Genomic DNA, 15057 nt, shown 5'->3' with positions numbered 1-15057 from the left:
ATCAGAGTACTATCTTAAGTCAAAGATCTTGTTGAGCCGAATCAAACGAGCCCAAACACGAAGTGGTTTAGTTGCATGGTTGATTGGTACCGGTGACCACCTTCCGGCTCCATCATCAGACCCTGAGTACTATCTTGTGTCAAAGATCTTGTTGAGACGAATAAAACGAGCCTAAACACGAAGTGGTTTAGTTGCATGGTTGATTGGTACTGGTAACCACCTTCCGGCTCCATCATCAGACCTTGAGTACTATCTTGTGTCAAAGATCTTGTTGAGACGAATAAAACGAGCCTAAACACGAAGTGGTTTAGTTGCATGGTTGATTGGTACTGGTGACCACCTTCCGGCTGCATCATCAGACCCTGAATACTATCTTAAGTCAAAGATCTTGTTGAGACGAATAAAACGAGCCTAAACATGAAGTGGTTTAGTTGCATGGTTGATTGGTACTGGTGACCACCTTCCGGCTCCATCATCAGACCCTGAGTACTATCTTAAGTCAAAGATCTTGTTGAGCCGAATCAAACGAGCCCAAACACGAAGTGGTTTAGTTGCATGGTTGATTGGTACCGGTGACCACCTTCCGGCTCCATCATCAGACCCAGAGTACTATCTTGTATCAAAGATCTTGTTAAGACGAATAAAACGAGCCTAAACACGAAGTGGTTTAGTTGCATGGTTGATTGGTACCGGTGACTACTTTCCGGCTCCATCATCAGACCCTGAGTACTATCTTGAGTCAAAATTAATACATATAGAATGTCAGGTCGTTTCAAATATTTTTAATCCTGTCCGGTAGTTTATTAAACTGTACCATTATAAATTATAATACTATAAAAACAGTGCTAGGATCAAAGTCTCTCGTTGCGGTTTACACGCACACAGTATAGCGTTTTACACGGCGCCCGCCGCACACAATGATAAAAAATCTCGTCGTCGCCGTTGAAAATGTGCGGAGCCGACCGACACACGTCCTGCCTCTACAAGCTTTGCCGCGGCACTGAGCTGGCGCAGCGCGCGTCATCGGTAATATAGAGTAGTTTTCAAAAAATTGCCAAAAAATTATAGTAGAATTTCATAAACACTAATGTATACCAACAGTATAAGCAAACGTTGCAGATTGCTTGAGTATGAAAATGACTTCGATATTAAGTAGATTTTCGTAGGAATTGACACTTGTTTCGGAGAGAAAATTGAGTTCGTTTTACTTTGATTTTCTCTTTCTCAAAGGTATGTAGGAAAAATATCGTTTGATATGCCTAAAGTACAGGGTATTAGTAATACAAAATAGCCAGGTTTAGCAGAGTAAACTTCTCAACATTTCCAAATAAGAGCTTGCCGTTCAGTGCTTCACGGGGTTTTTCGGAAACGACCATCAGAAAAAAATTCATTACTAATTTAATAAGTCCTTTTTCTAATATTTACAACGATATTTAAAAAGATAAGAAGACACTTTTACTGGAACAAGTACTCATTGTTTCTAATAATGAGCACAAAGTCCTGAATTTCGTCGACTAGTATCATCAATTTTGCATTATTTCGACTTTTCTTGTAAGAGCGCTCTTAACCCTTTTATATAAATCCATATAGAATAGGATAGGAAGAGTGAGTGAAACTTGTTTGAAAGCTTTGGGCCCATTTCTCATGTTTTGACGAGACGATTTGATAGTGCGTGGATTAGGCCACGTGGATTAGTTTTAGTGACAACACACTAAAAAAATGGACACCTTGATGCCTTTTATTTCTAGGATAATCAATTCAATAACAATATCAGTTTCATTTTCCCAGGGCAAGCAATATGCAAGTCTCTAGAACCAGAGATATCCGAATGCATGGGCGTCAGCGCGGCGGAGAACACGATGGGTCTCGTGCGGTTACTGTTCGTGCAGTGCGTGGCCGTGCGGATGGAGGCCGCACACCAACTCTGCCGGCTGCTAGGTGCGTTATAATATAAACCTTGTTTTATAAGACTTAAGGTTCAATATGCAAGTGGCTAGTGATATCTTAGAACACGATGGGTCTCGTGCGGTTACTGTTCGTGCAGTGCGTGGCCGTGTGGATGGAGGCCGCGCACCAACTCTGCCGGCTGCTAGGTGCGTTATAATATAAACCTTGTTTTATAAGACTTAAGATTCAATATGCAAGTGGCTAGTGATATCTTAGAACACGATGGGTCTCGTGCGGTTACTGTTCGTGCAGCGCGTGGCCGTACGGATGGAGGCCGCACACCAACTCTGCCGGCTGCTCAGTGCGTTATAAACCTTGTTATGTAAGACTTAAGATTCAATATGCAAGTGGCTAGTGACAGCCGAGTGGGCGTGGAGTTGGAGAACTCTGCCGGTTGCTAGGTTTGTTATAAACTTTGTTGTGTAAGACTTAAGGTTCAATAAGCAAGTCGCTAGTGATAGCCGAGTGTGTCAGAGAACACGATGGGTCTCGTGCGGTTACTGTTCGTGCAGTGCGTGGCCGTGCGGATGGAGGCCGCGCACCAACTCTGCCGGCTGCTAGGTGCGTTGTAAACCTTGTTTTGTAAGACTTAAGATTCAATATGCAAGTGGCTAGTGATAGCCGAGTGGGTGTGGAGTTGGAGAACTCTGCCGGCTGCTAGGTTTGTTATAAACTTTGTTGTGTAAGACTTAAGGTTCAATATTCAAATCACTAAAGCTGATAGCCGAGTCTAAGTGTGCCCCATGCCCCAACTTAAGTACTCACGTCGCCATACTACCAGTATAGCCTATGTTAGGGCAGCGAATGTACGTGGTTGGTTGCTGGGTGCAGAATAGGACAGTAAATCTTGTTGAGTAGAATTTAAGGTTCAATTTACAAGTAATATACAAAACTACAAATACAATTGCATTTATTTCATTACGTTTTTACAGCTGTTCTTAGGCAGGTATACCTAGTAAGTTATGATACTAAATTAGTACATCAATTTCAGATGACCATAGATATTTGCCTCCGAGAGAGTCCCTACGCAATGACGTATTACTAAACGCTATGAGAAGAATTAAACCACAGAGTTTCAATGTTGATTATTCTAGCTCTCCGTCAAAGGCACACCAGGTAATTTTAATCGATTTTAGTACTTAATGTTTGAGTATTTTTTAACCTTAGGTTTAATTTCTAAGATTTAAAACACATTTTGACAAAAAAGGCAAACTTCAAAATGTTTGCCTTTTATGATAGTTATACTAAATAGGGACCTTAATATAATAAAATGCCATCTTGTGGCCTAAATCGGAAACTTAAACTTGACATTGACACTGCGACATTGCGCGGGTTCCAGTGCTGCCCCTTATACATTTTACTGCAAACCTAATTTATCCGGTTTTAGTTTAGAACATCATCTGAAACTAATGTTAGATAAGATACATTTTCCTTGCATTGTTACAGACTGGCCTCTCACAAATCCTCGACGTGTTGAAGCAAGACATAGTACTAGACGAGAACGGCAAAGAATACGTGACACGATCATCAGTACGGCCGTCTTTAGAGCCCTCACTTAGAAGAAGTTCCCTACAGCAATTATCAGTATTAATGAGACAGCAGGGCGCGCATGACGTGTTCCTGCGCTGCGATGGGATACAGCTCATTGTCGCTATACTTAGGTAAGTCACATGGCGATCCTGCCAGCATGTGAACTATCAGTACGGCCAGTTTCATAGCTTTCTCTTCGAATCACTATAAGTCATACTAAACGTGTCAAAACAATCGTCACTGTTCCTGCCTCCACGTACATTGTCAAATGAATATGAAAGTATCCAATGCATTAATTGTGCCATATTTTTCCAGAATGTCTCTGATGGTGGACGACTACTTAGCCTTTCCAGAGTGTGCAATAAGTTGCGTATCAATACTCAACAGTGTGTGTTTCGCTAGCCGGCATACTTTGGCTAAGATACACCATCTACCCGCACTTTTGATAAGAGGTATGTTTTTCTTTTCAGAGTGTAAGGGGTGTTTCTTTTTTGGCAGGTACTTAAATAAAGGAATATAAATAAACAAACGCGCATTGGCTCTGTATCTAATCTCACTAAATTATGTACTTGTGGACCTTGTGGACCATACATGAATTAATGAGAAGTTTAGTTTGTTTACATTGCATTAAGTATCTAAAGAATAAATTCAATTATTTATTACTTATCTCAAGGTCATATTCTTATAAAGATAAAATTAAATTCTAGTTTATTTGTTAGTAACTGCCACAGCGATAGCTTTTGAACGACTCATTTGCTTTTCCAATTTGAACCATGTTTTTTGGCAACAAAGTCTAATTTCTATTTTGCTTTCAGTAATCTTGGTATTCCCTGCCGACGATTCGGCAGTGCTGATGTCAGCTCAAATACTAGCTATAATAGCATGGTCAGGCTTCGCCCTTCAGGAGTTGGATGCCAACCGATGTCAAGTGCCAGCACTGCCTTTAAGTGTTGTAGACCGGACTATATTGCCGTTTAATGTGAATAGTTATTGGAGTATTAGTCCTAACGCTGAACATTCTATCGTCGGTAAGTAAAAGAAAGACGGTTCTACTGTTTTATTAATGAAAATCACATTCTTTTTTGTCAGTTTCGAAAATTATTAATGTATACTGTATAGGCTACTAAAATCATAACACTTCCATTTACTTCGCTGTTGTACAGTCAACGGTAAAAATATGGGTGTAGACAACTTACTCAAAAATATGTCCCATAGTTCTTAATTCATAAGAGTTATGTTATGGGACATATTTTTGAAATGATTTGTACACCCATATTTTTACCGTTGACTGTACCTAAAGTACTTTTACATGCGACGTAGACGAATTGAGACGACCGGGACGTGTATTATTAACATTAATGGAATTATTTTTTCTGTATAGTAGTAACGAGTCGCGAGTCTACGACTGCTTGCGATCTTTGGCACTGCCGTTTAAATATGAAATATAACTTCTGTATAAAGGGTTCAAATTCCTTTGACCCTTGTAACACGCTCCCTACGCCATTTGACGTGCTTCGTTCTTTGAACGTTCTTCGTTCTTGTTTTCTAGAATGGTTACTCTCCGAGGACGACTGGCGCGCCTCCGTCCGCATCCGCTGGTGGTGCGCCTGGGAGAGCCCCTCCCGCGTCCTCAAGGGCGCCCCTCCGCCCCCCGCGCCTCTAGCCCTCCGCCCAACTGCGGATGATCTCACGCTCTTACAAACAGGGTCGCCGGTGCATGAGGCCACTAAAGCGTTGCTAGCGCTGGAAAATGCTACGTCGCATAAGCAAGTCAATAAAGCGCTAAATATTCTAGAAAGGTAAGCTACAAGTACAATAATATGTGTATGGTATGGAGTACATTCAATATTATTTTAATTTCATAAAATTTAATTCTAATGCGAACAATAAAACACACCTCAGTATGTCGATGTCTCCGCTGGATGTGCTCTTGTATCTTTTAATAATTCTCTTTGGTATACCTCAATGCTCAAGTTTTATTACGATATTTGGGTTTGGGATTATTTTCTAGCCGTTTAACTAGCTTATATTATACAACTAGCACCAGCCCGGGCCTTATAGCTCAATTTGACGATACGAGAACCCGCATGCGAGTTTCATTACATTGCGGGTTTTGATTGGTCTGTTGACCAACCAACCAACCGCCGTGTTTTTGGACGTAACCAACAGTCCGCAATGTAACTAAAATCGCATGCGAGTTCGCGCGCCGTCTAAATCAGCCCTTAGTCTGCGTAGGCGTTAATATGGCGTAAACATAGCTTTTCGCTTCTATCCCTTGCTGCCTCCTACCTTTCTGCCTCATTTCCTCCCGCCTCATCCCTTCCGCTTAGTACACCCGTTCTTTCAATCCTCATCGCATCCCTTTTGGTTTAGATAGAAAGTTCCAGTGCAATAAGAAGTCTCTTTATGTCTCATCAGCCGTTTTGCGGGATTGAGGAATAAACAGATATTTGGAGCTCACATACAAACATTCGCATTTAATATATTAGTAGGATTCAACATCAGTGACCATTTTAATTTTTAACAAGCAGAAACGTCTGCGAACGATGGTATTAAGCTGAAATTAAAATTAGTATGGGTAGCACATCGTAACTGGTGAATTTCTAATATGACTTGGAACTCCGGTAGCCGTTTAAGAAGTGTAACACTCTTACGGGAGATGTCGCTAGGGTCCCCTTGACCCATATGGTGGGAAGATTTGCTGGCTATGGGTGAGGTCTTGGTGGCTCAGATGGCAGTGCGCTGGAGTATCGATCCAGCGGCCATGAGTTCAAGACTCACCCAAGACAGTAATTTTTCCACTTTTAAATTTATCAGTGAACATCCCTATCTTTGTCCTACAGCTATACCCACTTGGCAAAGTGGTCCCCAGAATGCACAGACTTCGGCGCGTTGCCGTGGCAGCACATGCGTCGATTTCTATGCGCGCCGCCCGCCTCGCCCCGCGATACGGCACTTTTGATCGCTTTACTGCAGTTTATAGTTGCGTACATGGACAACTTGCCTAGCGAAGGTATGTAGTGAAGTAACTCAAAAGGTTCTCAATTGGCCGGATTCTTTTTAACAAGCTTTTATTAGGTCGACCTGTATGTAACTAACTATGTAATGGAATCTAAGGTAACTAATTTAACCATCTTCCAAGGATCGTAGCGTCATGAAAATTGGCAGCTGTATGTAGTTCTGATGACAATACAATAATATAGTACTGTCGAACTGTAATGATGGAGACATGAGGTGACCATAGGAACTCTGTGATGAAACAACGCAATCTAATTGTGTTAGGCGTTTTTAGAATTGTCTCGATGAGTATTAGTTGTCTGTCGTAAGAAAAGTACAGTCAGCGATAAAAGCTTGACCAAAAATTTTTTTTTTGCCAAAAACTTATTTCTACTGAATTCGGCGCCTAGCCGTAGCAACACTTTCGTGCGTTTGTTTCTATGCGCGCCGCCAGGCCCGGCCCGCGATACCGCGCTTTCTTTATACCACATCGGTGGCAAACAAGCATACGGCCCGCCTGGTGGTAAGCAGTGACCGTAACCTTGGAAGCCTGTAACTCCAGAGATTACATGCGCGTTGCCGATCTTTTAAAAACTTGTACCTACCTGTACACTCCTTTTTTTGAAGAACCCCATACTTAGTCACTAGCCTGCTTGCTTGGAGCAATCTTATACTCCATTTAAGGCCTGTGCACACCGGCTGCGTGTGCGTGACGTGCACGTGCGCGTGCGGCGTTGTAGTATACAGATCCTTGTGAGAGATGGCACACCGCTTGCGTGACGTGTGCGGCTCCAACATTTTAGCGCACGCACACGCGCACGTCACGCACACGCAAGCCGGTGTGGCTCGGCCTTTATCCTAAGAACACTCAAGGCAAACTTGGGTTTTGCCCCAATATCAATATAAAAAGCAACCTGTAGATTTGTTTTTAGCTAAAAAACTGTTTTCTTTTAGCCGGCGCGCATTCTTGGATAAAATCTTGCTTCCTGGGCAAAGATACATCTATAATAGCCCTGCTGAGCCGCGACAGACTATTCCCCCAACAGACTACGCAAGACAACATAGAAATAACGCAGTTGCACATACACATTATCAAGGTGCTGCTCCGATGTATCGTACTACTGGAATCCTATGATGATTTTGACAGCTGCAGATTGGAAAGTCTTGTTAAAATACTGCTTGCGTGTTTGGAAAAAATCGACTTGAGGAATTTTCATATGTTGGGTAAGTGTAAATGATGTAGTAAGCAACTTTAATTGCTTTTTGATGCTTCTAAACTTAGTGGTATCTTCAAATTTAAACATTATTTTTTATTTTGATTGGCCAATGGGTTCCGGAAGGTTAATTTCCTTTGAATCAAGGTATGTCTCAATTATAAATATTTTTTTAATCGTTTATTATGTATTTAAGTAAGTGGAAATAGTTATAGCATTTTTCTGGTCAGTTATTATATCAGTCTTTTTGAAACGAGTCTAATTTCCAGGGTATCTAAACGAGTTGATGCGCTGCATTCGCTACGCCCTATACTCCCGCTACTGCAAGCTCTCAGAGCACACGCTTGACAGTTGCCTCGCGCTAGTGACGCGCACGCTGAGCGGGTGCTGCGCGGGCAGCGGCTGCAAGGGACAGGCGTGCCGACTCGACGCCGTGCTGTCTCTACTGGCCATGCTGAGGCAGATCCATGAGGAGGGCATACCGCCGCAGGTGGGGACAAAACCGCACGTATTTTAGAAACCGGTTTTTGTAGAACACCAAAATCCTTCCTAGGCTTTCCGATTTATTAAGTATTAAGACTTACGACTGTAAGGAGGAGATATTTCATCACCATCAGTTGGATTGTTACTTAATTACGAGTTGATGCGCTGCATACGCTACGCCCTGTACTCCCGGTACTGCAAGCTCTCAGAGCACACGCTTGACAGTTGCCTCGCGCTAGTGACGCGCACGCTGAGCGGGTGCTGCGCGGGCAGCGGCCGCAAGGGACAGGCGTGCCGCCTCGACGCCGTGCTGTCTCTACTGGCCATGCTGAGGCAGATCCATGAGGAGGGCATACCGCCGCAGGTGGGGAAACCAAAACCGCACGTATTTTAGAAACCGGTTTTTGTAGAACACCAAAATCCTTCCTAGACTTACGACTGTAAGTAGGAGATATTTCATCACCATCATTTGGATTGTTACTTAATTACGAGTTGATGCGCTGCATACGCTACGCCCTGTACTCCCGCTACTGCAAGCTCTCAGAGCACACGCTTGACAGTTGCCTCGCGCTAGTGACGCGCACGCTGAGCGGGTGCTGCGCGGGCAGCGGCCGCACGTTATTTAGAAACCGGTTTTTCCGTTTTTGTAGAACATCAAAACCGGGTTTCCGATTTAATTAAGTATTAAGAAAGCTATTTAATATAAAATCGAGAAGTCTTTAATTAGTACTTAGTTTTCTATCATATTTTCTCGGAAACGTTCGTTTTTGTTATGCTACTACAGTCAACGTCAGTACTTTTTGTACCGAGACTGATTGAAATAGCAAGACACGTTTGTACGTTTCCGTGACAATGCGATGGAAAATAATTATGCACTAATACCTGTACCTACGACTGTAAGGAGGAGATATTTCATCACCGTCAATTGCATTGTTACTAATTTGAGCAAGATGAAATTCCCCTATCTTCTTCTTATACAGTCAGCAGCAGAAGTTGCTAAGCGGGCTAGGTGTTCAAAACGATCTTGACGCGACTTAATTATTAAGAGAATAAGAGCGTGTCAAGGTAATTTTGACCTCGCCCGCTAGGCAACTTTTGCTGCTGACTGTACCAAACTTTTGTCGTAGCGTTGGAGCGAGGCGTGGTCGGGCGACGCTGTGCGCTGCGTAGTGGCGTGCGCGGGGAGCGCACGCGCATCGTTGCGTGCCGCGGCGTTACGCGTTATAGCGCAATTGGCGCGCTACACCCAACTCTCGCCGCAGTTACTTCAAGGTATGGAACTACTGACTGTATAATATTTGATTAGTTATACTTTATCGACTGAAGGACTTCGTATGATGTTTCCAAGCAATCACACCACAATTTAGTCCTACTTCATAGCTTAAATTACTGTGGTAGGCTCTGGCGTCAACATCGAATTAAACGAAAATTGTTTCACAAGATATTTAGACGCAGCTTAGTTAGTAGGTAGGCGTGTCATTTCTCTATCGTAGTTAAATTAAGGTTCCTTATGTCCAACTAAATCCAATAATACCCGTGTGTTTATCAGAGATGTGACTTATTTGAAATACTTGTATTTAAAATGCAAATACAAAATGCAAAATACCTATTTTGTATTTTGTATTTAAATACCTTTTGAAGAAAACTATTTTGTATTTTATTTGAAATAGTTTTTGGGACCTATTTTCTATTTTCAAAATACAAAATACTTTATAGTAGGTAGGTAATGTAGGTAGGAGTTACAATCTCTTCTGATGTTACAATCCTGGCAACTCTCTCATTCTTTTAACATGGAACTGTTGAATCTGTTTAGTAACGTCGCACATGACCACAAGCGTAGCGAGTGGTTAAAAAAGTGGAATCTTGAGTGTTGCGAGGATTTCAAGGCACGAGAGGAGAACAAACTTTTCTGCCCTTGTGAAACACAAACGATACGTTTTCATCACACTAACGAGAGGCATTATACTAGCTGTAAAACATTACAAATTAATGCTTTAAAAGTTGGCCGTTAAAAACCATCATCCATACCTACATCCTACCGGTTAATATGAGCAAACAACTAGAAATTTGCACTTTAGAATAGAGGATTGATTTCAAAGAATAAAGAGAGTCTTATCAACTCGGAAATTCCGAGTAAATAATACTTTTTAGGGTTCCGTACCCAAAGGGTAAAACGGGACCCTATTACTAAGACTTCGCTGTCCGTCCGTCCGTCCGTCCGTCTGTCACCAGGCTGTATCTCACGAACCGTTATAGCTAGACAGTTGAAATTTTCACAGATGATGTATTTCTGTTGCCGCTATAACAACAAATACTAAAAACAGAATAAAATAAAGATTTAAATGGGGCTCCCATACAACAAACGTGATTTTTGACCAAAGTTAAGCAACGTCGGGAGTGGTCAGTACTTGGATGGGTGACCGTTCTTTTTTTGCTTTTATTTTGTTTTGTTTTTTGTATTATGGTACGGAACCCTTCGTGCGCGAGTCCGACTCGCACTTGCCCGGTTTTTCTATCCTAGTTAAATTAAGTTTCCTTATGTCCAACTAAATCCAATAATACCCGTGTGTTTATGTATAGCGATCCCATCGGAGTCCATGGCACAATACACCGTGAGCATCATCTCGAACGAGCGCGAAGCGAATGCTGTGCGCGCTGCGGCCGCTACTCTGCTGACCGTCGTGGCTTCCCGTCCGTCACATTATACCGATGTAAGTAAATAGTAGCTAACATCGAGGGCATAAAGTGACCCATTTGCAATTCATTTATGCCCGAGTTATATACTCTGCTTTTTCACTTCGATTGCCAAGAAAATACACAGAAATATCCAATATTTAAGGTTATTTTACCGTGTTTATTCAAGACTAAGGAAAATTGTATTCGGGCGTTTACTATCTTGACAAATTCAATTTGTTTTGCAGCAGATATAGCTACAGTCAAGTGTAAAAGTATGAGTGCATTCGTCGTACTCAAAAATATGTCCAATAAAACTTATGTCAGCGTATAAGAACTATGGGACATATTTTTCAGTAAGTTGTATGCACTCATATTTTTACACTTGACTGTACATATGAAATCAGTTAAGGCAAAAATACTATAGAAACAAGTCATATTTTATAAAGAATTCTCAATAGTAAAACTAAAATAACCCATTGTTGTCGCTGATTGCTGTTTTTTTTTATTGTGATATTTTATTGCACTTACATATTATCTTCCATTTATTTTTACCACCCAATATATGTACTTACATTCATATTTTATAACCGGATACTTGTCCACCACAATGAATAACAATGCAAAATTAATTCATCTAGCAGTCTATAATGTATCTATTTTATTATTTTACCATAAACTTTCCGTCATTTCGTGTGGTAGCTGTGCGTTTACGTGTTTTAATTGTTTCACGCTGACTAGACTACGTCACGATGTAGCCAGCGATTTCATAATTTGCATTCAATTGATTAAATAGACTTTTTCTTCGTTTTCTTTGTAGTTTGTCGGTCCCTTATTACCAGGGGTCGGACAAAAAGTGCGGATGACGTAAAAATGACGAGTTTGTATTTAGACTTCCGTGTGACATGTAGTAACAAAGTAGTATTAATGAAGGAACAAAATAATCGTAAATAAATCCATGGAATTAATAATACAGGCGGTAGGGTGATGTAGTGAATAAAATAAATTTCACGAATATGTAAATGTCTTTTAATATTGCTTACCTTCGTTGGTATATCTTGATTACAGCAAGAGCAGTATACGTGTTTGTCACGTACCTCCAAAAACGGAAAATTGCCACAATATTCGAGTAAAGATGACATTTTAGAGCGTTTTCTTATACATTAGTAAATATAAATTTTAGCTAAATATAATCGTGAAGATACAATAGCTAAACAATAACGAAGTCAATTTATTGTTCATCTGATTGACAATGTGTCAGTCAAAAACGTACTTACTCATTTCATGTGGCGATATCGTTTAATAAAGAGGTTATTAAATGATAAGTGATAATTGTTTATGAAAATCAAAAATACTATTTTAAATCATCCTATAAGTGGTTTGACGTCATCCGCACTTTTTGTACGACCCCTACTTATTACTAAGTCGCCACCTGATTTGGCAGCCCTGGTGATATTTTTTGATAGGTCTCGTTCTGTCGTTGCCCTTACCGCAACAATTCACGTGTAGATATTATACCTTGCCCACACAAGTGCATAGCTTGACTTGACGACCGGTCTGGCCTAGTGGGTAGTGACCCTGCCTGTGAAGCCGATGGTCCTGGGTTCGAATTCCAGTAAGGGTATTTATTTATGTGATGACACATATAATATTTATTTAAGTATTTTTATACTACATATATCGTTGTCTGAGTACCCACAACACAAGCCTTCTTGAGCTTACCGTGGGACTTAGTCAATCTGTGTAAGAATGTCCTACAATATTCAAATCTTTATTTATTTATTTATATATTGGCATGCCCCTCTTTCCCGCCACTTGTCTCTGTCTACTAATGGACACTCCCGCCACTCCACACAGAATGTATCGGGGTTGCTCCGCCACCTCCGTTAAAAGAAAAAAAAGAAAATATCGATGGTCAAGCAAATCTTGTCAGTAGAAAAAGGCGCGAAATTCAAATTTTCTATGAGACGATATCCCTTCGCGCCTACATTTTTCAAATTTGCCGCCTTTTTCTACTGACAAGATCTGCTTGACCAACTATATAATGGCATGTGCGCGTTATATCAGCAGAACATATTCGTATTTCCACACCACTAGTTGTCTCATTAACGCGCCGTACATCACACAAATGTAACATACCCTTTGATTGCGCGGGGCTACAGCGCAGCCCAATATCAACCTCGTCCATTACGATGGACTATGCCTCTATGGCGTTTGCGTGGTACTTAGGGCATACTGAAAATTCCTGGAACTGGCCACTTAGAAAAAATAAGTCGTGTCATATGTCAGAATCCAGAAACTTTCAGTATGGCCCACGTATATCTTTACCAGGATTCAAACCCTCATCACAAGTGAGGTCACTGCACCGAACAGATGAAGGTGGCCGTGAAATAAATAAAGAATGGAACCAATGAATTATTGATTCTTAATTCCCTTAATTCATGACATTCAGCGTGACGTTCATTTATTGATTGTTGTTCAATTATCTGGGATGTGTTCCGTGTTTCTATAATAGGGTATATACCGTCTGTATTGTCCAGTCAACTGTAAAAATATGGGTGTAGCCAACTTATTCAAAAATATGTCCCATAGTTCTTAATTCGCTGATATAAGAGCTATGGGACATATTTTTGAGATGATTTGTAGGTACACCCATATTTTTACAGTTGACTGTACCATCGTCCTCACTGTTAACTAACAATTCGTAAACGTTATAAGGTTTACCATAAGTCGATTAAGAGTGTTGCTATTTCTTCATGTTTTAAACATTTAAAACTAAATTATTTACCAAAACAACATTCAATCTAGAGGAAATGTTATTGTAATCTAACAAGATATAACGAGAAAACTTGTTATCACATCCATTATATTGTGCAGTTGTGAGTGTATTTGTAATATAGGTGCGTATATAGTGTTCCTATAATGGATTCTATTATGTGAGTTGCATAAATTCGCAGCCATAATGTGATTTGTAGTGTTTAGTTTTAAAATATATTTTTATAATATGTATGCTAGTTTTAAGGTATTTATGTATGGGCCACTAGTTGCCTGAAATAAAGATTTCATTTCATTTCATTTCATTTCATAAATATTATTAAAATGCTCATACTCAATCGAATCGATTATTTGCAATTTATGCCTATTGAACATTGAACATTGAAAACATTTATTTTCAGGCAACTATTGGCCCATAGATAAATACCTTAAAACTAGCATACATACAAAAAGCCTATGCAAATACTACAAAAATAGTGCTTTCTGAGATAAAGGCATTTTAATAGTCAAGCTTATCATGGTGGAGACCGAAAATCATCACAGTAATTTTATAATAAAACTTTAAGTTCGTTGGAATAGTCTTAATACCGTCTAAAGATACATAGTCGGTGAGAAAATCTTTTATTACCTACCTATTAAATCTGAACTTTTGACAAAAAACTTGTTATATACATTGATTCGTAATGGTACCTGTTAAATAAAGCATATAAAATCTCTTGTAATCACGAACATCATTATATAATCCTTTCGTGCTTTTAATGGTAATGGTCTGCATTATTTACAATGCCTCTTAGACCACCAACGAAGATTACCACAACGTTCGTACCTATTTAGTTTGATTGCAGTGTTTGTATGCATGCTAGTTCTCAACTGCGGTAACTCAAGTATGGCGGTGCCACGTGTTACATTCGTTGATGCTTGGGCCAAGCTAACTATGCAACGGTTTTAACGATTTTGAGAGTTGTAGACCTCGCGATAATCTCTGTATCTTAAGTGCCATAGTTACTGACATTTAAGTTCTTTTTAAACAGAGACAAAAATTTATTACATTAAAACAATCATAAGTACATAGGCAAAGGGTTAGGTAATACATATGTGGGTAGGGTAGAAAAGTGGTTTCAATCGATGTGTGGAAGGGCGGCACCGTCGTCGAACCCAAGCCACCTGGCGGTCGACTTAAAACGGTGGCGTGTGCCTCGGATACACATGCTGGTGGCGCGTATAACGGCGATACTGATCCTACATCTCAGCCAGCCCAGTATGGTGCTTAGAGAACGGTTCCACCGTTGAGATATGGTTTCTGCCATATGTTTTATAAAGGAGGACATTTGGGGTGCATAGACGCTGTCAACAGATGTTACAAGTGGGGTGAACGTTGCATGTCGCATTTCACAGGCCGTGGAATATTTTCTCTGCTTTTCGTCTTTAGCTGATTTTA

General features: G+C 40.5%; 1 protein-coding gene across 1 annotated transcript in view; it reads left to right on the top strand.

Moving 5' to 3' along the window:
• Positions 1–15057, top strand: part of LOC134665246 (rotatin-like) — a 70593-nt gene that overhangs the window by 16099 nt on the left and 39437 nt on the right. Inside the window, exons 12-22 of the mRNA XM_063522131.1 lie at positions 1789–1938; positions 2939–3063; positions 3394–3608; positions 3793–3929; positions 4293–4505; positions 5027–5276; positions 6321–6490; positions 7429–7698; positions 7958–8178; positions 9299–9443; positions 10752–10882. Of these exons, the coding sequence (XP_063378201.1) occupies positions 1789–1938; positions 2939–3063; positions 3394–3608; positions 3793–3929; positions 4293–4505; positions 5027–5276; positions 6321–6490; positions 7429–7698; positions 7958–8178; positions 9299–9443; positions 10752–10882 (2027 nt within the window). The remainder of the gene's footprint in view (positions 1–1788; positions 1939–2938; positions 3064–3393; positions 3609–3792; positions 3930–4292; positions 4506–5026; positions 5277–6320; positions 6491–7428; positions 7699–7957; positions 8179–9298; positions 9444–10751; positions 10883–15057) is intronic.

The sequence above is a fragment of the Cydia fagiglandana genome, chromosome 6, assembly GCF_963556715.1.
Source record: "Cydia fagiglandana chromosome 6, ilCydFagi1.1, whole genome shotgun sequence".
NCBI lineage: Eukaryota > Metazoa > Arthropoda > Insecta > Lepidoptera > Tortricidae > Cydia > Cydia fagiglandana.
The sequence above is the reverse complement of the archived record's forward strand: the minus strand, read 5'-3'. Positions and strand labels throughout refer to the sequence as shown.